The sequence below is a fragment of the Peromyscus eremicus genome, chromosome 9 (assembly GCF_949786415.1).
Source record: "Peromyscus eremicus chromosome 9, PerEre_H2_v1, whole genome shotgun sequence".
NCBI classification, from domain to species: domain Eukaryota; kingdom Metazoa; phylum Chordata; class Mammalia; order Rodentia; family Cricetidae; genus Peromyscus; species Peromyscus eremicus.
The window spans coordinates 83,824,497-83,848,270 of record NC_081425.1 but is presented as its reverse complement, the minus strand read 5'-3'; the positions used below and the strand labels follow the sequence as shown (position 1 = coordinate 83,848,270).

Below are 23,774 nucleotides of genomic sequence, written 5' to 3'. Positions count from 1 at the left end.
AAGGAGCCAGCCTGCAGAAGGTGCCACCCTCCCCGTGCCTGAGCCTGTAGGAAGCAAGTGCCAACCTTTCTCCCTCAAGCCCAGCTCTGCCTGCAGTCCAGGCAGCACCAAGCAGCTCAGCTAGGAGGAAGGTCTATTCATGATTACCTTGGTTGGAGAGAATAGGCTGAGGCAGGGAGGCTGAGGTGGGAGCTGCAGTGGGTGGGGAGCTGCTGGGTCTGATGCAGGGAGCAGCTGGGAGTCGGGAGTCCTCACCAACCTGAGGAAGAACACTGAGTCAGTCCAGGAGAGAGAAAAGGACACGAAGAACAGGAAAGCTAAGGCCAGTGATGCAGAGGAAAGAGCTCAGCATTCTCCCAACCAAAGGATGTTGAAAACAATCTCACACAATCAAATAGTAGGTCCCATCACCATACCACTTGAGGACCCCGCCTGAGGTTTCATGGGGAGAAGGGGGTGGTAATGATCAGAGACCTGAGGGATTCCATGGCTCAGTTTCCCCAAGCAAAGTTCCATCCTTGGCTGGCTCTCCCACCCTAAATGCTTACCTTCTTTTCTGTGTTGCTCAGTTTGGACTTGACATCCTTGGCTTTCTGAATGGCTTTCAGTACTTCCACAGTGTCCAGTTCCTTCTCGGTGGTTGCTGCATCATCTAGACAGATCTGCAGAGTCCAGAAAGTAGCTCACAGCATGGAGACCGATGAAGCACATTGGGAAAATGGTGGGATCCGGCTAAGACGGGGTCTGAGCACTCCTACAGGCCCCGAGAAGATACTGGAGGCTAAGGGGGGCTCCTCATCACAACATAAGTGCCCTGGAACCACCTTGGAGGGCCCATGGAGGGCCCACATAGCTTAATCCATCTTCAGGAGTCCCTCTCCACTAAGAGGGGGTAGCAGCCTCTTGAGAAGGGAGTGAATGGACTGAGTACCTACTAATAGGCAAACACAGGCAGACCTGACGGTCAGAGAGCAGGAAGAGAACCTTTTGGACAAGGGAGGAGTAGGGCGAAGGTAACAGTGTATGGGAGAAGGCAGGGGTCCTAGTCTGCAGAGCTGTGGGCTGGCACGCAGGCAGAAAGACCACACGAGGGATAGTCCAAAAGCACTGGACAGGTGCTGACACCATGGAATCAAGGACACTTTATAGCTCTGGAGCCAAAAAAGGGGGAGTTACCTTTTTTGTCTATTTATTTGTTTGTTATTTTCTTTCCTTCCTTTCTTTCTTTCTTTCTTTCTTTCTTTCTTTCTTTCTTTCTTTCTTTCTTTCTTTTCTTTCTTTTTTTGAGACAGGGTCTCACTCCATCACCCAGGCTGGCCCTGGACTCTGGATAATCCTCATGCCTCAGATCCTGAGTTCCGGAATTACAAGTATAATCAATTATCTCCAGCAAGAGATGACATCTTACGAAAATTATCTTAGGGCCAGGCAGTGGTGGTGCACACCTTTAATCCCAGTACTCAGGCCAGGAAGTTAATGTTAGAACTTCAGGCCAGGAAGACTCCAGGAACACACAAGCACAGAGGGATTGTCTTCAGCTTTTAAAAAATGCATTGGAAACTGGGTGGTGGTGGGTGCAGGCCTTTAGTCCCAGCACTCAGGAGGCAGGGGCAGGGGGATCTCTGTGAGTTCAAGGCTGCCTGGTCTATAGAGCGAGTTCTAGGACAGTCAAGACTACACAGAGAAACCCTGTCTCAAAAATACAAGAAACAGGCCAGGCGGTGGTGGCGCACACCTTTAATCCCAGCACTCGGGAGGCAGAGCCAGGTGGATCTCTGTGAGTTCGAGGCCAGCCTGGGCTAAAAAGCGAGTTCCAGGAAAGGCGCAAAGCTACACAGAGAAACCCTGTCTCAAAAAACCAAAGACACGAAACAAAAAAAGAAAAGAGAAGAAAAGAAAATGATCTTAGGGACAATGTGGCTGGGGGCAGAGAAGGCTGGAGACAGATGCAAACAGACCCTCAGACATCTTCTGGCCTGGGATCTGCAGAAAGGAAGTTCTGAGGACTGCTGAGAGGGTGGGAGTGGGGACGAAGCCTGCCGGAGGCTGAGGGGAAGGAGTAAAAACTGTCCTGGTTAGCATGGTGGCACCTGTACTGTCATAGGCAGCGGGCACAGGACTGGATTGATCCAGTAAAGGAAAAAAGTCTCAAGGTTGGTAGTTAAGCAACAGGATTACCAGCTGTCCAAGAAATTGATAATTTTAGGCATCTTACATAAACTGAATAAAAATCTTACATATAATTTTAGGCATCTTATTCTATGCACCTTGTCTAAAATATCCAATGTATTTCTTTTTTGGTTCTTGAAGACAGGGTTTCTGTTATTTGTTTTGTTTCGCTTTGTTTTTCTTTTAACTTGGGTCCCAGGGATCAAACTCAGGTCCCTGTGCTTTCAGAGCCAGCCCTTTATCAACTGAGCCCCCTTCCTAGCCCTCAAGACAGGGTTTCTCTGTGTAGCCCTGGCTGTCCTGGAACTCACTCTGTAGCCCAGGCTGGCCTCAAACTCACAGATCCCCCTGCCCCTGCCTCCTGAGTGCTGGGACTAAAGGCCTGCACCACCACCACCACCCAGTTTCCAATGCATTTTTTAAAAGCTGAAGACAATCCCTCTGTGCTTATGTGTTCCTGGGGTCTTCCTGGCCTGAAGTTCTGGCACACATGAAGCCTGCTTGGGAATACACAACTGACGGGAGAGGCCTGGGAACTGCAGGGAGCCTTTCCACAGAGAGCAGTGCACATCTGAAAAAACAGACACCCCTCTGAAGCAGACAAGAGCCTTGTTCTGCCTATGCAGACCTGGAATTCACCCTGCTAGTCTCTGGGCTCTGCTGGTGGTTCTGGGGCTTACCTCAGAGGCTCGTTCTCCAAACTGGGAGAGCACCTTGGTCCGGTAGTCAGGGATGATGCTCAGAGGGTTGTTCAGCAAGGCTACACGCTCCAGACATGGTAGGCTGCCTATGCTCTTGACCTCCTCCAACTGCAAGACACAAGTGCCATTTGGCCCCTTCTTCGAACATTTCAGCAACAGACTACACACTTGATGGCTGCTTAATTTTAAGTGAACAGAATCCTATTGGTTTTCTTTCCTTTAAGATAACACCAGACGGGCGGCAGTGGCGCATGCCTTTAATCCCAGTACTCGGGAGGCAGAGCCAGGAGGATCTCTGTGAGTTCGAGGCCAGCCTGGTCTACACAGTGAGTTCCAGGAAAGGTGAAAAACAACACAGAGAAACCCTGTCTCAAAAAACAAAAAAACAAAACAACAACAACAAAAAAATAGATAACAAACGCCAAGGCCCAGCAATCCCAGATTCCTGAGGCCCTCAGGGCTGGTGCTCACCTGCTCAATCCTGTTGTTTCTGAGGTCCAGATTAACCAGAGAGTAGAGTTTGTGCAGGCCGCTCAGACTCTCTAGGAAGTTGCCCGCCAAGTTGAGGGTTTTGACATTGCCCAGTTTCGTGTGCATGCCTTCCAGGGAGGAGAGCTTGTTGTAGGACAGGTCAAGGTGTACAAGGTTGTAGAGGTGCTGTAGTAGCAGGGGAAACACAGTGGCCACACAGGTCAGGCCTCCAGAGAGGTCACTGTGCCCTTTCAGACCAAGGGGACCAGTTCTCTGAGGCAGCTTTGCAAGTCTTTTTGACAACTGTTGGGAAGAGTCCTTCTTCCCTCTATCATACCATAACTAGTGGTATGCATCCCCTGCAGAGAGGTTAGGGGTGAGCACTGAAAATCAGCCTGCCTATCACCATCCCACTCTGCACATACTCAGCTTTTTGAACACTTTGGAACTAAAACAATCAGTGCATCCCTGGACGCCTAAGAGGAAGACAAACCCCCTATGCTTGCTGCCCCTGGGGTGCAACGCTTCTCCAGCCTCTGGACCCATCAGGAGAGCAGGGCCCCAGAGAGTGAGTGGGCAGACATTACCTGTAGGTTGTCCACAACTAGTACTCCGTTGTGACTCAGGTCCAGGTATTCAATCTTTGGGATCAGTTTCTTATGAAAGAAAAGAATGTCCAGTGTTACTCAAGGAGGTAGGACCCTACACAGTCCAAGTACCCAGTGGTTAAACACACATTTCAGGCTGGCTTGTCTTTGCAGGGCCACTGACATCTCCCACTGTCCACTCAGCAGAAACCCAAAGGAATCCACTGTCTGGACAGAACGACTGGCTTAAGTAATACCAATGGTAACGTCCACAAAAGACAGGGGAACCTGTTCTTTTTTAACCCTGCCCACCCCCATGGGATCACAAAAAGAATCACACTCTTAAGACCTTTGGGATGTTACTCTAACACAGGTATACCTGTATTCTAGGCAATGAATTTTCTGCTATTCCTTAGGAATGAATATTATCATTTACCATGGTTTGGTTATATTAAATGCACACATAGTTCATATGCTTCGCTTGGTTTTATGTATTTACTCACCATTTTACATTTTCACTTTGAAATTTAACTTAACAACTACAAACAATGTGTAGAGCACTGAATAGATTTTTTTTGTGGGCCTTCAGAAAAAGGAAACTACAATAGCCATCCCTAGGGCCGGGAGGTCTGAAAGCCTTGGGAGGCTGCTGCAAGCATACCACAGAGTCGTCGATCTCCGAGATGCTGTTGTGGCTCAGATCTAGAGTGGTCAGCGCGCGCCATGTAGGGATAACAGCAGTCACAGGGCCTTCAAGGGCTGTGCCTTCTGGCTCCCACTCATCAAATTCGGAGGCCTCAGGAACAAGGACTTCCTGCATAAGAACATCTGTTGAACCCTCACGCAACACTAAGTAGAACGCGCCATCGTTGCAAAATTTAAGGAAGAGCTGAAGCATATTTAGCATGTGGAAATGAGCTTGCATTAAATGGGCTTTGGTTTATGTGTCTTAAAGTGATTGTGCAATAACTGGAAGGCTTGGAACATGTTCTGGTCCTGTGACTTCAGGAACAAATGCTAGTCAAGCGCCCCTGGGCCTCGGCTATACAGTGATATCTTTCCTGGCTTAACCTTCAGAGGCTGAAGGTCTGAATTCACGATGTTGCCAGGCAACCATGCTTTCAGAATGGTCTCCACCGTGGACAACAAATCCCTTAACCATTACTTCACAGGGAGAGAATCATCACGGAGACAGAGCAGCAGCACAGGGCATCAATCACCACAGGACAGGGAGGCAGCTCTTCTCGGCCTGACATTCTTCTTCCCCTTGGCTTGACTTCTGATGCCTACGAGACATCTTCTTATACGGGATCACCTGAGTTCCTTCGGCTACATGGCAAGGGGTACTTCCCAGAGGACAAGGTAGCTACACTCTGCTCTCTCTAAAGTTTCTTCCAGTCAGCAGCCTCAAGAGAAAGAATTTTCAACAAACCCAAATCTTGATCAGAAGTCACAAAATATGCTACCATATGCAGTCTCCATGCTAAGGGAGGAGTTTACATTATTATGATGACATCCACATATGGTAAAAGAAACTCCCTACATCAACAGCTGCACTATTTCTGTTACTCACGTCCAAACAGGGTCCAGCCTTCTACACCTCACCTTCAAGGCCATGGACGATGAGATACAAATAAATGAGTGCTAAGCCAGCGCTTGCTGGACTCAGAGGAAGTTCTATCAGCTTCACTTACAGAGACTACGCCCCACAGGCCAGGCCCCAGCAGAAACACAAAGGCAGTTACCTTCATGGAGGTTGCTGAGAATCTGACGCTCATTGTGGCTAAAGTTGGCTTGGAGGTGACCAGCCCTCGGATGTGCTTAGCATCACAGTGACTTATCTGGAACAAACAACAGCTGTGTCTCAGAAATGGCATCTTGGCCCCTCAGAAACCCCAGGAACTAGATGTTCACCCCACAGGCAAGCTCAAATCCCTAGACAAGAGATGACTCAAAACTCGGCTTCTTTAATCCCCCAGTGCTACCAGTGCTCTAAACATTTTAAGCATCTAGTAAGAAAGGCATCTATGTAGCCAGGCATGGTGGTGCTTATCTCTAATCCCAGCACTCAGGAGGCAGAGGCAGGCGGATCTCTGTGAGTTTGAGTCCAGCTTGGTTTACAGAGTGAGTTCCAGGACAGTCAGAGCTACATAGTGAGACCCTGTCTCAAAAATGGACTCTCAGACTCATTATGAGCCACAAATCCCATTTTTTTGTGGCTAAGGGATACCTGGAGTTTGTCAAGTCAACAGAATAGGTAGGATTTGGGAATCAGTGCGAGAGAACAAGGAATGTTTCCCCCACAGCACATTGAGCATTTCTCCTGCACACCCAGCCTGCCCCACTGTCCTCAGGCAAGAACAGGTCAATGGGAGCAGGCTTCTGGAATTCAGTCAAATTCAATATCCTGGTCTAACTTCCTCCTTCTCCCAAGCCTCAGTTTCCTCGATTGTAAACTGAGAACAAAAGCATCCACACTTCACAGAGAAGTTGGGGAGACCTGATCAAGAATCATGGGCACTGGTAGAGCTGAAGACAAAAGCCAAGTTCAGGAAACACATAGTTTTATTGTATAAAAGACAGCTTTTATTGTTCATTACTGACTCCCCTTTCTTTTTAAAATGACAACACAATTAGTTACGAACCAGAATTCAGTAAGAAGTAATATAAAGCATGTCTTGTTAGGTGTGGGTGCCCTAGAAGGCAAAGAGCCTTCAAGGTTCTGACTTGGAAAACAAAGATCTGGAATTGCCTGTCTGGCTTTTAGGATGAATTCTGTGACTTCTACCTGAAGGACACATGTTCCTGACTCCATGGGAGGCTGCAGGGAACTGAGCTCTGATACTCTGCTCTCGAATACTTCACAGCGAAGGACAGGAAAGCTTCCCTTTCTGTCCTCCTCCTGTCTGGCTGATTTACTGGGACAGAATCTGCCAACACACTGCTAACCATGGAGCCTTACCGCCTGCCACCCGACCGTCTCGGGCCTTACCTCCACCTGATGAAGAGACTTGAATATAGAAAGATCAAAGGGCAGGAGCTGCTCCTGAATGTTGCTGGTCCCAAAAGGTCCTTCTGTGCCAGCAACCTGAGGCCAAAGACGGACTGAAGTTAGGGTTGCTGTAGTAACCGCTCCCTTTCTGCACTCTTGAGTGAATGTGGCAGCAGCTGTCACACTCAAAGCTTGACCACTTCAATGGTATTCAGACAATGGGCCAGGATGCCCCCTGGTGCTCAGAGGCAGAAGCACAGCATCAAGAGCACCAGGTAGGTGGCTTTCATCCACAGAGAGCGGAGAGCCCGAGCCTTGGTCTCTTCACACACTCCAGCTGGTGAGCTGTCAGGCATGAGAGCCAACTGAGAGACTACCCACAACTACGCGGCTGCATCTTTACCTTAAGGTACCTAAGGCGACAGGTGAAGTCTAGGATGTGCCCAAGGTCAGTCTTGGCATCACCGCTGGCACAAGTAGGCTTTCCTTGCTGAAGCTGCTCCGTGACAGCATAGAGCTGCAAGGGCCTGATGGCAAAGACCTCACCGGCTCCCAGAAGCTGTTCTCCTGTAACAGCCAAACCCAAGGGTGAGTGTCCAGCCCCAGTCCCAGCCTGTTGTACAGCCAGGGAATATAAACACCAAGCCAACAGTCAATAAGCATGCAGCAAGCACCTATGACATGCACCCACCCACCCACCATGCAAGGCTACAGTCTTAGGTACACAGGAGCAGCCCTCTGAGCTCATCTGGGCACAAGGCAATCCTAGACACATGATGAGAGAGATGGGATGGGCTGTGGGACCGGGGAGCCATCCTGAAGAGTGAGGCCAAGGAGAGGTCTAAGGCACTGAGCCAAGAGGAGGCTGGGAGAGGCAGTGTTCTTGGTGTCACAACTACTCTGCATCCTCTAACATGCAGAGACTGGGGTCGACTATAGACCTAGGATGCTAGTGTTTAAACCTTAACTTGCTCCTTCTTCCAGGTTTCTGAGCTTCTGACCACCAGTGTCCTTACCTTTACCTCAGGAAGGCAGTAAGATGCTACATGTAAGACTGTTGGCAGGGAGTGCTCATTCCACTACTGTTAATTGTTAATAAAACCATGACCCAAGATTGGCTTCTACTTGCAATCTGAACACTTCCAAGCAAGGACAAATCAGGTGCAAGATGGCAGCATGCCAGCCACCTTTCCACACCCCGTGTAGCTTGGGAATAGATCCTGAGACTGAGGTGAGTCCCAGGCACTCACCTTACACAAGCCTGGCTACCTGAGTTTGATCCCCAGAACCTACATAAAGGCGGAAGGAGAGAACTGACTCTACCAAGTTGTCCTCTGATCTCCACATGTGCGCTGTGACACATGTGCCCCCACACACATACCCCACAATAGTAAAATTATAATGAAGAATCTGAACTTGAAGGATCCTCGCCTGCAGGGCAAGTAGGTGGGTAGACTTGGCTGGGGGCCAGGGCCAGGGACTTAACACCCTCAAGGAGGTGGGACCTGGCTAGGCTCTAACAGATGAGTTTCGTGCCACCCTGGGCCTACAGCTACCTACTAGACAAGGCCAATGGCCCCCAGCATTTCAAGAGCCAATGGCTATGTACCTTTTTCAAAGAGCTCTTCAGCCAGTGCTGCAGTGATGCCGTTTATTTCCTGGGGAGGAAACAGACGCTGCAGTTAGAAGTCCGTCTGTCCATCCCTTGAGCTGCACACCCCCTGCTGTGTTCTCACTCTGCTCCTCAGGGCCAACTCTAGATCTCAGGGCTGTCCAGTCTTTTGACACTGCAATACGACCGTCACCTGCAGAACTCCTGCTTGAGAACTGCAGTCAAGTAACAATACAATCACTGTTGTGTGGGGTCGCACCCACGGCTACCTTAAGACCACATGGCCTGCAGGCAGCAAGCAGGACACAGCTTCCAGATGATGAGCAACTAAAGCAGGAAGAAAACCCAGAATGAAGCAAGGAGCTTAGAAAGGTAACTAAGTGTTTCCAGATTGACGGACATCTGAACGGTTTCCTCAAAAGCAACTCTAGGTCTGCTAAGTGTACCACAGCCCAGGAGCCAGCAGCCCCTAAAGTGACTCTGGAACTCCCAGGAGTGGGTGTGGCAGAGAAGAAATCCCATTTCTTTTGGAAAAGAGGCCTTGATTACTCTGTAGAGTACATGACTCCGCAATATCAACGTTCCCTAGGGATGGCTATTTCCACCTTGTCTCATGTCAAATTTTTCTTAAAGAGTGGACACTAAGCCAGTTGTGTTGGCACGTGCCTTTAATCCCAGCACTTCGGAGTCAGAGGCAGGCGAATCTCTGTCAGTTTGAGGCCAGCCTGGTCTACAAATCAAGTTCCAGGACAGCCAGGGCTGTTACACAGAGAAACCCTATCTTGAAAAACCAAAACAGAAAAAAGAAAGCGTGGACACTTGTCTTTTTCCTGTGCTCATTCCTTCCAGAGTCACAGCAGGACCACAAAGCCCCAGGGTCACTAGACAGACGCAGAAGCGTTTTCAATGACACAAAGAGGCTCGGCAAGGACCAGTCCTCACTCACATCAACAGCTAACATGCCGGCTTGAAGTCAAGCAGGCAAGGCCCGAGTACTCCACAGGTCCTGGCTCACTGCCTTCTCTCACTACCCTGTAAGAGGAGCTGGTACCTTGTGCCATGTTACGCAGGGAGAGCTTTAGGCACACTCCAATTTTGTGTGGCTATAAACCAACAAAGCTACACTCAAGCACTTATCTTGGTCCTCTCTGAACATAACCAGTTGCCTCTGCACTCAAAACAATCATGGGGACCCAGAGAGATGGCTCAGTTGTTAAGAACACTGTGACTCTTCCAGGGGACTTAGGTTTAGACTCACATGGTGGCTTACAACCATTGGTCACTCCAGTTTCAGGAATTTAACTTCCTCAGGTACCAGGCACAGGCATGGTACACATACATTCAAGTTAGCAAAACACTCAGACACATAAAATTCTAAAAATCCAAACAAAACAAAACAAAACAATCATGTGGTTTGGAGACCCCCACCAAAACCTTTAGCCCCACCTCCCAGAGGTAAGAAATTAAATTGGACTGATAGCAGTCCACATGGCTTTTTGTAAACAAGACCAGATGGAGGTGGCAAATAACCCTTGAAACTCACGGAACACTCTGCCACTAGGACACGCAATTTTTTTTTTTTTTTTTTTTTTTTGGTTTTTCGAGACAGGGTTTCTCTGTGTAGCTTTGCGCCTTTCCTGGGACTCACTTGGTAGCCCAGGCTGGCCTCGAACTCACAGAGATCCGCCTGGCTCTGCCTCCCGAGTGCTGGGATTAAAGGCGTGCGCCACCACCGCCCGGCTTAGGACACGCAATTTATGTATTTATGGGACTTAAAAAGCACCAGGCTGTAGGGGACAGGGTGTCCTTTTCCTGTTTTTCTCGTCAGTTGTTTGTCTCTTCCTCATCATCTTTTATACATCACAGCTACTACCCCCCTCAAATACCAGGAACTGAATCTGGGGCCTCTATCACTGAACTACAGCAACCAGCCTTTTTGTGTTTTATTTTGAAATATCATCTCTAAGTTACTTGGGCAGAATCCTTCTGCCTCAGCCTCCCAAATAGCTGGGACAGATATGACAGCACCTTCATCCGGCTCATGACAGCAATTTTAATAGTTGTGAATATGCAGTAAGCATTTCCTCTCAGCCTGCATAGACTTTTGTCTTTTGTTCAAAGTGGTTTTCTTAACATAGTGAGGTTTTTCATTTTTCTGTTTAACTTATAATTCTTTTCCTTTGTGACTGTGAGATCTCTTCTTTGACTCCAGGAATGTTAAGAATATTATCCCACTGGGCGGTAGTGGCGCACGCCTTTCTTTAATCCCAGCACTCAGGAGGCAGAGACAGGCAGATCTCTGTGAGTTTGAGGCCAACCTGGTCTACAGAGGAGATCCAGGACAGACACCAAAACTACACAGAGAAACCCTGTCTTGAAAAACAAAAACAAAACAAACAAACAAAAGAATATTATCCCAGTTTTCTCTTGACCCTATGATCTTTAAAAGTTGTGTTTATATAGTTTGCTTTTATATGTAAGAATTGTTCCTCTCCCACCTCATCCCTGAGTGTACAAAAAGCCAAAGAGAGAAGATGAGCCATTACACCTCAGCGTTAGAGAGCTCAGGGCACAGGTCAAAATGTCAAAGGCCAACAGAGGTACAGGGTTCCAGTCAGCAGAAGCTACAGGGTTCCAGTCAGCAGAAGCTACGAGTTCTCTGATACTCAACTTCAGACTCTTACAACCTCCTAAACCCCATTAGTTTCCCCTGGCCGCTGTGAGGATGTGAAGTGAAGGAACAGCTTGGAATGGCCTGCAAACAAGTCTCCCACGCACTTTGGAGAACCATGCCCTTCTTTCCTCTACCCAGAAGCCCTAGAATCAAGGTCCCAGAGGCTACTATCTACACTTCCTTCAACCCCCCAGGCCTCTCGGACACCGTGTAGGCACCAGGAGCCTGTGAGAGGGCTCTGGAGGAAAAGGGCCTCCCGCCCTGTCATCAGCACCAGGCAGTCCTCACCTTCCAGGGTGCATGTCTTTGGACAGCTGGGATTGATTCAGACAGAACAAAGAGAAAGAATCATGGTAGATGAAGACACAGAGAAAGCTGCTATCAGGGCCGAGAGCAGTGCTGTAACTCCTGAGGAAGCTCGAGAGCAAGCTGTAACAATTGCTCTCCACTCTGGGCACAGGAAGAGCACACGACTGGCCTTCCTGCTTGGCTTCCTCAGGCTGACCTTCACCTTAGAAGAGAGCCTGAACCAGAGGAACACAGCAATCTCCCAGCTGCAAACCGAGACCGCTAGTTTCCCTGGTCAACTGCACCTGTGGGCAAAGGTGTACTGCACCAGGCTTCTCTCTGGGCCAGGAAGAAACAGGGCAGGGGGCTCAGCGGCCCCTGAGCCCAGCTCCTACCTCCCATGTAGGGAAATGTGGGGACTGGTAGCTCTCCATATGCCATATTATATTTGTGCTGAGGGACCTGAAGTGCTTTGGGGTGACACAACTGTAAAAGAACATTCCACACTAGATGTGCTATGACTTAGTCATGCCACTGCTGACTAGGACCATGTGTCGGTGTGCACCCCTGGGAAAAAGGTACGCACTCTCTCTCTCTCTCCTTTTTAAATTCTGTTGTGCTGGGAAGGAACCCAGAGCCTGTCCCATTCTAGATAAGCAGTCTACCTTAGTTATATCTCCTCTTTGGGCTTCACATCAACACCACATGGACTACTTAGGCTATTTATATTTTAGCCTGCCTAGTCACAGAGCCCAGCTATCAGTGTACCCCCAAATACACAATACACAATGCCGATGCTCAATTACAAACCCCTCGCCAGTCCCTGATACCTGTGTTTGGCTGGTGCTAAAGAGGTGTGCCTGTCAGTGGGCATTAACCAGGCATTGATTATATGCTGAGGCCATCACCCAGGTGTGATCTGGATACACATGTTACCAGCTGAGGGGCCTTGTCTAGCTTTTATTTTGTGCTAGTAGAAGTCAGACATATATGTGATTCAACTATAAGCAAAAATTCCCCACTGAGGTATTCACATATAAACTTTAAAGAGCTTCAAGACAAACACACCAAGCAGGCTTGTTATCATTCACAACCTCAGCCCTGTGCAACTAAAACAAACTATAAAAATAAAACGGATCTAAAGCCAACACTAAGATAGTTGACACTTTCATTTCAAATTAAAAAATTTTTTTTTTGTTACAGCCAAATGGTTTTAAAATAAGGAAATGATATAAACATTACCTTTGAAGAGAACTGAGTCGCTTTCCTTCCCAGAACAGCCTAGTGTGGTGACATGTGGTGAGCCCTGACCCATTCCTTTTAAGCCTCAGATATTCACTGTACAATTTCATGCAGGCTTCAAAAGGCCCCCAGATTATCACCTCCCAGCTCACAAAACAGAACAGGGCACAGAAAAGTTAAACGACTGACTTGGAATTAACTGGTTGAACCGAGCAGGTCTGGAAGACAGACTTGACTCTGTCTATTTCCAAGTCCACTGTGAGGTGTCCTACCTCAGAATGATCATGGTTATGATAATCCATGGGACTGCATTCCATTGAGTCTGAAAACTTCTCTAGACATTCTGGGATGGGCTCCTCACTGTGAGTCTAGGAAGCTAGGAGTACAGTTATCCAGTGGAGTGAGTGGGGAACAAAGGCGGCCTCATCCCTTGAATTCCCAGTTCTGAGGTGGCTGGGGAGAGAAATGATGCTTTTTCCTTGTCATTAAAATCCAAACTATGAAAGATTCGAACTAGAACCCTACTTTATACCATATACAAAAATGAATTCAAAATGGATCAAAGTCCTAAACGTAAAAACAAAACTCGTAAGAGAAAATAGAATCATAAATTTTTTGTGATACCAATTAGTCAGATATGGCACCAAAAATACAAGTGACCATAATATACAAAAATGAACTTTGTCAAAATCTAAAACATGTATGTTTCAAAGAATACTATCTTTGGGGCCCAGTGGTTAAGAAAACTTGATGCTCTTGCAGAGGACCAGGGTTTAACACCCATGCAGCTAACAACTGTCCATAACTCCAGTGCCAGGGGATCTGATGCTCTCTTCTGGCCTCCACAGGCACTGCACACACGTGGTGCACAGACATGCACACAGGCAAAACACCCATAAACATAAAATAAAAATAAATATTTTTTAAAGGATATTTTCAAGTAAAGGAAGCCAGATGTGGTGGTACACACCTATAATCACAGTACTCAAGAGGCTGAGGCAGGAGGATAGTGAGTTTGAGGCCAGCTTGTTCTATATGGTTCTAAGCCAGCATGGGCTATAGAAAGACCATATCTTAAGAAACAACAATAACAACAAAATAAAGTGGAAAGCTGTGGGTACAGCTCGATGGTAGTCCATGTTCAGTATGTAAAAGGCCCTAAATTTGATCTGCAGCACAAAAAAAAAAAAAAAAGAAAGAAAAAGAAAGAAAGAAAAAGAAAAAAGAAAGAAAGAACGAATACAGGGTTAAAAACAAAACAAAAAACCTTCATGGAACATGGTAAGTTATTTGCATATCACACTTCTGATAAGGGTCTAGCGTCCAGAATATATAGGAAGGAAGGAAGGAAGGAAGGAAGGAAGGAAGGAAGGAAGGAAGGAAGGGAGGAAGGAAGGAAGGAAGAAAGGCTGGAGAGATTCTCAGTGGTTATGAGCACTGGCTGCTCTTCCACAGGACCTGATTCAATTCCCAGCACCCATGTGGCAGCTCTAACCTGTTCTAACACCAGTTCCAGGGGATCTGACACCCTCACACAGACATACATGCAGGCAAAACCAATGCACATAAAATAAAAATAAATTATAAAAAGAAAGAAAAAAGAAAACCTTATATTACAAGGACAAGGGATTTAAATCCATTTCTCCAAAGATATAAATGCCCTACACGTTATTAAAAAAAATCTCAGCATCATTAATCATGGTGCAACTGCAAGCCAAAACCACAATGGAACTACTTCACACCCACTCTGACGTCCAGGATAAAACAGACAAGCCCAAGTACAGGTTAGGATGTGGGGAAATGGAGCCTACACATTGTGACTAAGAATGGAAAATAACCTGGTGGTTCCTCAAAAAGTCAGGAGTTACGCTATAACTCACCTTCCTCTTCTGGGTCTACCCAACAGGTAGGAAACACATTTGCACAAAACCTTAGGCAGCAGTCTCCCCCACTTCCCTTTATCCAATTTCATTTTCTGTGGTCATTCGTGATCACCGACAGCCCAGAATTATTAAATGGAAGAAAACCAGAAAAAAATGATTCACAAGTTTTAAATTGCACAGCATTCTGAGTACCATGAACTCTCCAGCTGTCCCACCCTGTACCTCCTGTAACATGAGTCAGTCTTCTGTCCAACATATCTACATAATATACTCAGCACTTAGCAGGCTGCCAGTCATTAGCGGCCATCTTGGCTACCACAGCATTGAGATGCATGCGTTTAAGGAACTCTTACTTGAATTTAGAATAGTCTGAATATGTGGCAGTAGAGATGCGGAAATTCAGATATGCCCATAAGAGAAAGATAGAAAGTCTCTAGTTTGGTAGGAAAATAAATTAGTTAAGATCTACAGTAAAAATGAATCTTCTATCCAGGATATTGTGAAGAAGAAATTCCTGCTACATTTGCTGCAATATTTCAAACTGAAAAAGTTATGGTTAGAATACCTAAGAACTTAGGATAGAAAAAACAATGCACCTGTATATGCTTATGTAGGAAAGACATAGACAGGGCTCAGTGTTAGCCTTGGTTTTAGCTGTCTACTGGAGCCCTTGCAATGTATTCACTATCTCAGGTAAGGGGATAAGGACTAGATAAACACAATATGGTATGACAGTTCTTCCTTAGCTATGGAGGGCACGCTCTAAAACCCACAGATGCCCAAGACTATATACAGTTCATATATTCTGTTCTTTCCTATGAACACATACTCATGATAAAGTCTAATCTAAAGTAAGGCAGAGCCAAATGCTAATACTCTAAAGTAAAATTATTAAAGTAATGTTATAATAAAAATTATGTAATGTGGTCTCTTAAAGTATCTTTTTTTTTTTTTTTGTTTTTTTTGTTTTGTTTTTTCCAGACAGGGTTTCTCTGTGTAGTTTTGCACCTTTCCTGGAACTCACTCTGTAGCCCAGGCTGTCTTAAAGTATCTTCTACTTTTACCTTTCCACTTAAAGGAAGCACTTCATGGCTGTATTTTGGCATATCTGAATTGCCATCATTGTGACTCAGGTGTTCTGGGCTATAACCACATAAAATCAGAGTTACCTGGACACAGCACTGTGACATTGTAACACTTGATAACTGAGATGGCTACTAAGTGATTAATGGCCTATTAAGTGACTGTGTGTGTGTATAATGTGGATACACCAGACAAAGAACTGAATCCTGTGAAAGAGTTCACCACACTACTCAGAATGGTGCATTTAAAACTCATGAATTGTTTACTTCTGGAGTTCTCCATGTAACATTTTCAAACCATGGCTGCCAGTAGGCAACAGAAACCATGGGATGGAAAATCAAATTAAAAAGAGATTTCTGAATGTATATCCAAAGAATATGTTAGTCATAAAAGGACTAAATGATTAATGCTACAACATGAATGGACCCTGGAAATAAATTAAGTTGCTACATATTATATGAAACAGTATACGAAAACAATGAGAACAAGCAAACTCGTAGAGGCAGAGAGTGAGGCAGTGAGTACCCAGGGCTGGGGAAAGGAGGGGACAGACAGTTACTGTGCTAAACAGAGGGCTGTGTTGTGGGCGATGAAGTGTTCTGGAATTAAGACAGCAGTGTTCATCACCTCACAACTTTGTGGATCTACTGAAAACTACTAAATTGTATACTCACAGCAAATTTTATAGTATGTGAACTGTATCTCAACCTAAAAGCATTTCTCCCTAAACAAAAAGAAAACAACAGCAACAACCATAATGAAGTCAGGTATGTTGGCATCGGAGAGGCAGGAGGATCACTGCAAGTTCAAGGCCACCCTGGGCTATGGGACAAATCTTATGCCAACTACTTCTATATAGTGAAAGCCTATCTTAACAAAATAAAATGTAAGAAGTCCACACCATAGCCTAGGGTTCCCTGGGTCTATCCACCTCATCCAATGCCAGCACACAAGAGACAGACATCTCTGGAACAACCCCCAGGCAGATACTAGCTATGACAGATTCCCTTGAGAGCCCCTGCCTGCAGAAAAAGCTGACGGTGCTCTTAGACTGTGTTCAAAGGTAAATTTAAAGGAGGAGCTAGCCCAGTGATTTTCAGCTGGGTGATTCTGGCCCCTCCCACCAGGAGAAGATGGGCATTGTCTCCTCTAGAGAACAGAATTTTAGTGGATGGGCCGGGAAGAAAAGTGTTACAGATGTGGATCGAGGCCAGGGATGCTGTTAAGCAGTGTCCCTCATAGTTCAGAAAGACAACAGTGCCATGGCTGAGAAACCCATCTTAATCTAATGACAGGTTAATTACTTTTCAAATCCTCAGATTTATATAACCTTTGTATATGTTTGATATCAATAATGTCAAATATGTCCGAATAGCTCCAAGGCCATGCTTCAAACCAGAATCACAGAGTTAGGCTGGTCCTAGAACTACTGCAGGAAAGTCTAACTAAAAAGAGCATTCCTGGGGCTGGAGAGATGGTTCAGTGGTTAAGAGCACCAACTGCTCTTTGGGAGGATCTGGGTTCAATTCCCCGCACCCACATGGCAGCTCACAACTGTAATTCCAGTTCCAGGGAACCTGACACCCACGGCAAACAGTTTTTTAAAAAGTTAATCAATTAAAAAGAGCATTTTAGGCCTTTCCTGCTCAGAGTCGTGCAAGCCTGAAGCAGCCAGGAAAACCTCCCCAAAGGCAGTCTTAACAACAAAGCTTTATTTTCAAAGAGATGTTTATCAGGTTTCATTCTTCAGTGAAAAATGAAAGGTTTGTGATGTTTATTTGACAGACTCACATAGGCAATGAGAATTTTTTCTTATGCAAGAAAATGTAAAGAGACATTCACAACAGGAGATGGTATACAGGCAGAGTCTAACGTGTATGGTCCCTTCCAGCTTAGTGGCAGGAGGCTAGCCACATCACCAAATTCCACATCTCCAGGCTCTATTTAGTACTCCAAAAAAGATTCAGGAGTCTTTACTCTGCAATTTCAAGAAAGATTTATTTTAAAGAAGCCAAGGCCATCTTCATTATTAAGGGGAAAATAATTAAATATTAGATATATGTTATCAGAAAAGCTCTCAAAGAAAAATGCTCCACATAGGTCTTCATAGACAACTACATCAATGTGACTCTTTTTCTTGTAAAACTAGAATCCTAGTCTATACACTGTTTTATGACTTGTTTCTTTGTGGGGCTTTTTTTTGGGGGGGGGCAGGGTGAGGCAGAGTCTCACTATGTAGCCTTGGCTGGCTTGAAGCTTGCTATGTAGACCAGGCTGGCCTTGAACTCACAAAGATCCACCTGCTGCTGCCTCTCAAGTGTGGGGATTAAAGGTGTGAGCATGAATGGCAAGGACTTGTTCCTCTTACATATTTATTTTCCCATGACAGTAAGTCCACAGCTATACCAGAAATATAATGTCCAAATGCATGGCTGACCACTTTTTTGTTGTTTTGTTTGTTTGTTTGGAGATAGGAGTCTCATTATGTAGCCTGGCAAATTTCAGAGATTTGCCTGCTCCTACCTGCTGGGATAAAAGGCATGTGCCACCATGTCCAGCCTTGTTTGGATTTTCAAAACAAGTCTTGATGCACAGCCCAGGCTGGCTTTGAACTACAGTCTGGGAAGTGCTGGAATACAGATGTGTGCCATCATGCCTCCTGGCTTGGCTTGATTTTTTTTTTTTTTCCTTTAAAGAAACTTTTTCCCACTGTTCTCTGTACTGTCTTCAGTATCTTGCTCCAAGTCTTTAAATGACCACCTGTGTTTAACATATCCTTTTACGGTTCCCTTACCTTTCCTTAGAATCAATTCTCAGAAGTAAACTGCATATGGCTTTTGATATTTTGGCTTCACACTGCTGAACTACCCTTCTTAAGGTCTGCTCACTTCATTATTGTTTACTTTTATTGGTTTTGAGACACAGTCTTGCTATAGAGCTCTGGGCGGCCACAAACTGGTGACCCCTCTGCTCAGCAGGACTTACTGTGTCATCAGCAGCACACCAGTCTCCCCCCAGAAGGGAGAGCAGAGCTGCTCTATGACGCAGCTTTGATACACTGGAGCGGGGTATCTACCACGAGCCCCATGACAGCAATTCACTGATTAAGAATGACTAATTCCAGGCTGGAGAGACGGCTCAGCAGTTAAAAGAGCAAACCGCACTTACCGAGGACCCCAATTCAGTTCCCTGGGTGACTCACAACCTCCTGTAACTCGAGCTCCAAGGGACACAACATCCTCTCTGATTTACATGGTGTTTACACTGACATGTACACACCCCACAGAAATGTACAACACTAAAAATAAAAGGATCTTAAAATGGAAGAATGGTGAATTCTCTTGTTAGTGCTGAGTCTGAGCCAACACTGCAACAGTATGTCTATACAGGTATTCCTTCTTTCTAGTCCATCCTCACCCACTAGGAGGGAAATCCACCTTCAAAATCAAGAGAGATTTTTGCAAAACAAAATGCCTTGGAGTAGAAGAAAATACGTGGCCAGTCTGACTTAACATAAACCCACCAACAAACATGATGTGCTCTACCTGACCACATTCCTCCATCCTCTATCCTCAGAGTCAGGGTCCAGTCTGCTTCTCCTCAAAGCTGAGGTCTGTGTCTTAAACTTTGGTGGCTGTGGGTGGGTAGGCAAAGTTGAGAACCTCAAAAGGAACTTACATAGAAGTGGAAATGCAAGAAGTGGGCCAAAACTCTGGGAGCCACATCAGGGAAGGTGCCCAGGAGAGTCTGGAGGTATACCTCCAGGTCCTTCTCCCTTTTCTCTACCAAGCTTCTTGAGTTCTTTCCGATTATCTTTTTGGGTGGAAGTAGAGCTTTGTCAATTTTTCTCTCTGCAACAAGCTGTAAGAAAACACAAGCATATCAACCACAGACCAAGAAGCTCTGTATCTCTGTAAGATCCAGGCTGGCAATGATCATATCTTCTACAGCCACTCTTGGTAGCAGTACCAGGATTGGTGCTCCAACTAATGCACCTGGGATCTGGCCTCTTCCAATCGAAGTAGAATTGGAAATACTAATATAATTCCAAGTGAGAAATTCCATCTTCAGTCTTTGGAGACATTGAGAAAAGTAGTGCTTAAGGTCCCCTGAAATTTGAAAACTAAAGGAGTCCATGCTATATTTTAGGACACTCTCACTGTAAACATCCCACAGAAAAGCAGCTCTTTCTAAAATCAAGGCAAAAAATATAATCTCAATCTGTTATTAAAGAGTAAAAATATACTTTGTGGAACAAGTTCAAAATTGTGCTCGCCTCAGGAATATGGCAATTTTAAAATCAAAATTTAAATATACTACTCTAGAAGGTCTCACACTAGGGCTGAACTCCTAGGACCAACCAGTTCTTTTGTGAGATGCATTAAGGAGCTGGTCTACTAAAGTCAACTACAAAGCCCATGAGATGGCTCATCTGGCAAAGGCGTTTGCTGCTGAATCGGATGATCTGAGTTCAGTCCTCGGGGCCTATGTGGTAGAAGGAGAACCAGATCTCTCAAACTGTGCTCTGACCTCTATATAAGGGCTGTGACATGTGTGCATCCCCTCCCACCTACAATAAATACATAAGTTATATATATATTTTAAAGACAGAGTTTCTCTGTTTAACAACCCTGGCTGTCTTGGAACCCACTTTGTACACCAGGCTGGCCTCAAAACTCACAGAAATCTACCGGCCTCTGCCTCCCGGGTGCTGGGATTAAAGGCATGCACCACTATGGCCAGCCATAAATAAATTTTTAAGAAATTAGCAAAAAATAGATGTGGAGGCAGTTTTGTCCTAAAATTAATGTGTGGCACAGTGGAGACTCGGTCCTCAAGCCCGTAAGCCCTGAGATGCAGGTTCCCAACTCCTCAGATTACCTTTTCGTGTAGGTCATGGAAGTCACTATAACGATGCTTGACTGTCCACTCGTGGTTGCCATCAGTAACCTGTATGATATAAACCTAAAGGGAAAAATGATTCCTTGAGGCGAGGGAACCCTGCCCCCACAATAGCTGCAAAGTATTCAGACCCCACTCCCCCAAATCCAGAGTCAGGCATCCTTCCACATCCATTGTGCACCTGACCCCCCTACTGAGCGGTGGTGAACCAGCCTTCCTCAGCCTCCCCCACAGCCCTGTGAGGTCTGGAGTAAAGCTGTGCTCTGGTAAATGTGACTAGCTCAACACACCTCCTTAGATTTTGACATCCTGCCTCCATGTAATTCAAAACTCAACCTGAGTTGTCGGCAAGGCTGCCCCTTCTAAGGGAGGTAGAGCAGAACCCTGTTCGGCAGGACCAGTGTCTCTGCTATACATCTTTTCAGGTACCCTGACTCCATCCTAGAATAGGTCTTCAAACAACATTTTCCACTGACTGATTTTGAATTCTGCTGCTGAACCAGGAGTCGAGGCACCACCAAGCTCCTACAGCAGTGGTCCAATCAGCCTTAACGGAAGACAGTACGGTTTTGGTGGTTAAGAAAACCTGGGTTCAAAAATCCGGCTATCCCATTTCCTGGGTGTGGCTTATGTGCAGCTTATGTAAGTGACTAGGAGCCTAAATTCTCTCTGGGCCTCAATTCCTCCATTTTAAAACCCGGCAGGCTTAAGGCTCAAGTAAAGTAATGATTATGAAATGATTTGTGCAGGCCTGACACCTGACAAAAGACAGGTATGTTAATAACATCTAATGCAGCACACCCAGGGACAAATGATGATGGTGGTCAGCTTCGATCACCACCTTGCTCCCTGTCACTTAGAGGAAGGACAAAGCCCCGAACAGAAGAGCTTTTGGAGATGAACCTCTACTGACTGCAGCTAGTCATAGTGGAGTGACCTCATCCCTTAACTAGATGAGCAAACCCCATGGTCCTAGCTCCCCCCTCCCCCGTCTGTGTAGCAGGGAAGGGTGAGTGGGAATAGTCATCTAGGCTGATTCCTCTGACCCCCAGAGGCGGCCATTTCTCTAGCACCAGCCTGTTGCTCCAGGAGCCACCCGCCATAATTCCACCGCGACAGTTCCCCTTCCTTACAGGGGAGAGAAGGGCTAGAGGACGGCCCTCAGGATCCGGCATTAGGATGGGAGCCAATGGGGTGAGGCAAAGGCAGGGCCAAGGCCCTTACCACTGTCCACCCTCCTGGGAACAAAGGACAAGGAGACAGGCTCTATGAGCCCCCACTACAGAACAAGTTTTCACCTGGCAGGCATGGCATCCTACCCTATCCAGACTCAAGAGGGCTTCTAACACCATCACCATAACTACCTTCCTTTTTTTTTTGTCGGGCCTCCCTTGTAGCCTACAAGGATACGTGAGAAGCTCACTGTCCCTCTTCCCTAAGCCATGAAGTCCCCTAAGGTTTGTAGGTCCTGTACTTCAGCCCTAAGGTAACTTCTCCTTCCCCAACGACTGGGGTCCATTTCTTTCCCACCAGACCCCCCAGGGCGCATTCTCCCCCCCCCCCCCCCCCGCCCCATCCCTTCCTCACTTGGCGGGGCTGATCTGGCTTGTGTGGGGGTGGGGTAGAGACCAAGATCCGCCCCCTCCCCTTCACCACCTGAGGATCCCCGGCCCTTTCCTTTGGTTCCAGCTATCAGGGACCACCCCTTTCGAGTCCCCTTCCTCCTAAACGCTCTATCAAGGTCTCTTAGGCTGGCATCCCTCCTTGCCTGCAGGATCTAGAGGGACTCCATCTTATCCACACATCCCTTCCTCCCCAGGTCCTCCTTTACCCTCTGATTTCCTCCAACACAAGTCTCCTTTTCGGATCGCGCACCCTTTCTCCCAACCCCCTCCAGGCGCCCCGCCCTAGAACCTCCTCCAGGACCTAAGCGACCCGGCCCCTTCCTCTGAAAACCCCACTGCTAGGGCTCCCTGGTCGCGATCGCACAACCTTCTACCCTCTCGGCCTCGGCAACCTGGGAGCCCACCCCCACCCCCCCGACTCGGACTCCTGGTTCCAGGCGCGATGCCCGCTCTGGGTGCCCGCGTCCCCCCGACAGCACACCGTGTACGTGTCCACGAGCTCGGAACCCACGACGCGCGCCTCCTTGGCCGGCTCGGCCTCCCGCTCGGGCCCGAAGCTGAGTGCCGCCGCCGCCGCCGCCGCCATGTTGCGGGCTCCGCCGCTGCCGACGCCCGGCGCAGACTGGCAGCAGCAGGGGGCGGGGTCAGCGTCCCGCCGCCCCCCGGCCCCCGCCGCCCCCCGCCCGCAGCCGCGCCGCCATCTTGGCCCCCCTGCCTTCCCGCGCCCTCGCCCCGCCCCTCGCCCATAATTGACAGGACTCGCCAGTGGCACGCATGCGCAGCTCCCGCGGGCTGGCCTAGCCGCCTTTTGTGTACCTGTGTGGCTGGCGTCTCGCTTCTCTTGCGGTTGTGGTTATTGTCCGTTAGGCCCTCAGCATCGGAGGCTAGAGGCCAGGGGCCTTCTGAACTCTCCGAAGTCAGTCTGCTTCGCCTGGCCTCAGTTTCCAGAGGGGACATTACTAGGGTCTCGCCCGGCTGTTAGGCTCATTCCCTGTGTAGCAAGAGCAAGATGGAGAAGATAAGAACGGGGCTTAGAGCTGGAGCAGGGACCAGAGTGACTCTCTGAGACTCGGGGAGTCTGTTGTCACATGTAGTGATGGAGAATTGAGTGTGGTGATTCTGCATTGCCCAGCACGTCCCCGTTGTGTGCTAGGCTGCAAACCGGAGTGTTCACGGGAAATGTATATGAAGCAGAGGTACAGGTGAGGGGAAGGAATATGTGCTGCCCATCTGGTTCCCCAGATGACATCCTGCAAGAGCTCAGATTGAGGGGGACCCAGACTGGCCCTGGACACAAAAGCTTCAGGGCTTGAATGAGCAAACATTAGCCATGGGGACTAGCTAGAGAAGAGGTGGCCCAGTTGGAGGATGAAGGAAGAGAATCCTGATATAGGTAGGATTCTTTAGGAATACTTGTTGAGTCAGAGACATTGCTCTCCTTGAGAGACAGAAGGTTGGGGCATGGCAGATCTGGCCGAAGGGCTCCAGGCTATCCTATCCTAGGTGGACCAGTTTCATGTTATACTCTGAACCTTACATGGGAGG

The 23,774-nt window shown here is 47.2% G+C and overlaps 1 protein-coding gene across 2 annotated transcripts in view; it reads right to left on the bottom strand.

Annotated features, from left to right (window-relative positions):
* Nisch (nischarin) overlaps positions 1-22,844 on the bottom strand; it is a 31,933-nt gene extending 9,089 nt beyond the window's left edge. For both annotated transcript variants that reach the window (XM_059273915.1, XM_059273916.1), the window contains exons 1-13: positions 22,711-22,844; positions 20,584-20,667; positions 19,381-19,563; positions 8,530-8,578; positions 7,324-7,487; positions 6,921-7,016; positions 5,674-5,769; positions 4,590-4,742; positions 3,929-3,997; positions 3,342-3,527; positions 2,850-2,978; positions 549-662; positions 148-259 (exon numbers count right to left, since the gene is read on the bottom strand). In XM_059273915.1, coding sequence (XP_059129898.1) covers positions 148-259; positions 549-662; positions 2,850-2,978; positions 3,342-3,527; positions 3,929-3,997; positions 4,590-4,742; positions 5,674-5,769; positions 6,921-7,016; positions 7,324-7,487; positions 8,530-8,578; positions 19,381-19,563; positions 20,584-20,667; positions 22,711-22,815 — 1,540 coding nt within the window. In that variant the 5' untranslated portion in view covers positions 22,816-22,844. The remainder of the gene's footprint in view (positions 1-147; positions 260-548; positions 663-2,849; positions 2,979-3,341; positions 3,528-3,928; positions 3,998-4,589; positions 4,743-5,673; positions 5,770-6,920; positions 7,017-7,323; positions 7,488-8,529; positions 8,579-19,380; positions 19,564-20,583; positions 20,668-22,710) is intronic.
* Positions 22,845-23,774: the final 930 nt, after the last annotated feature.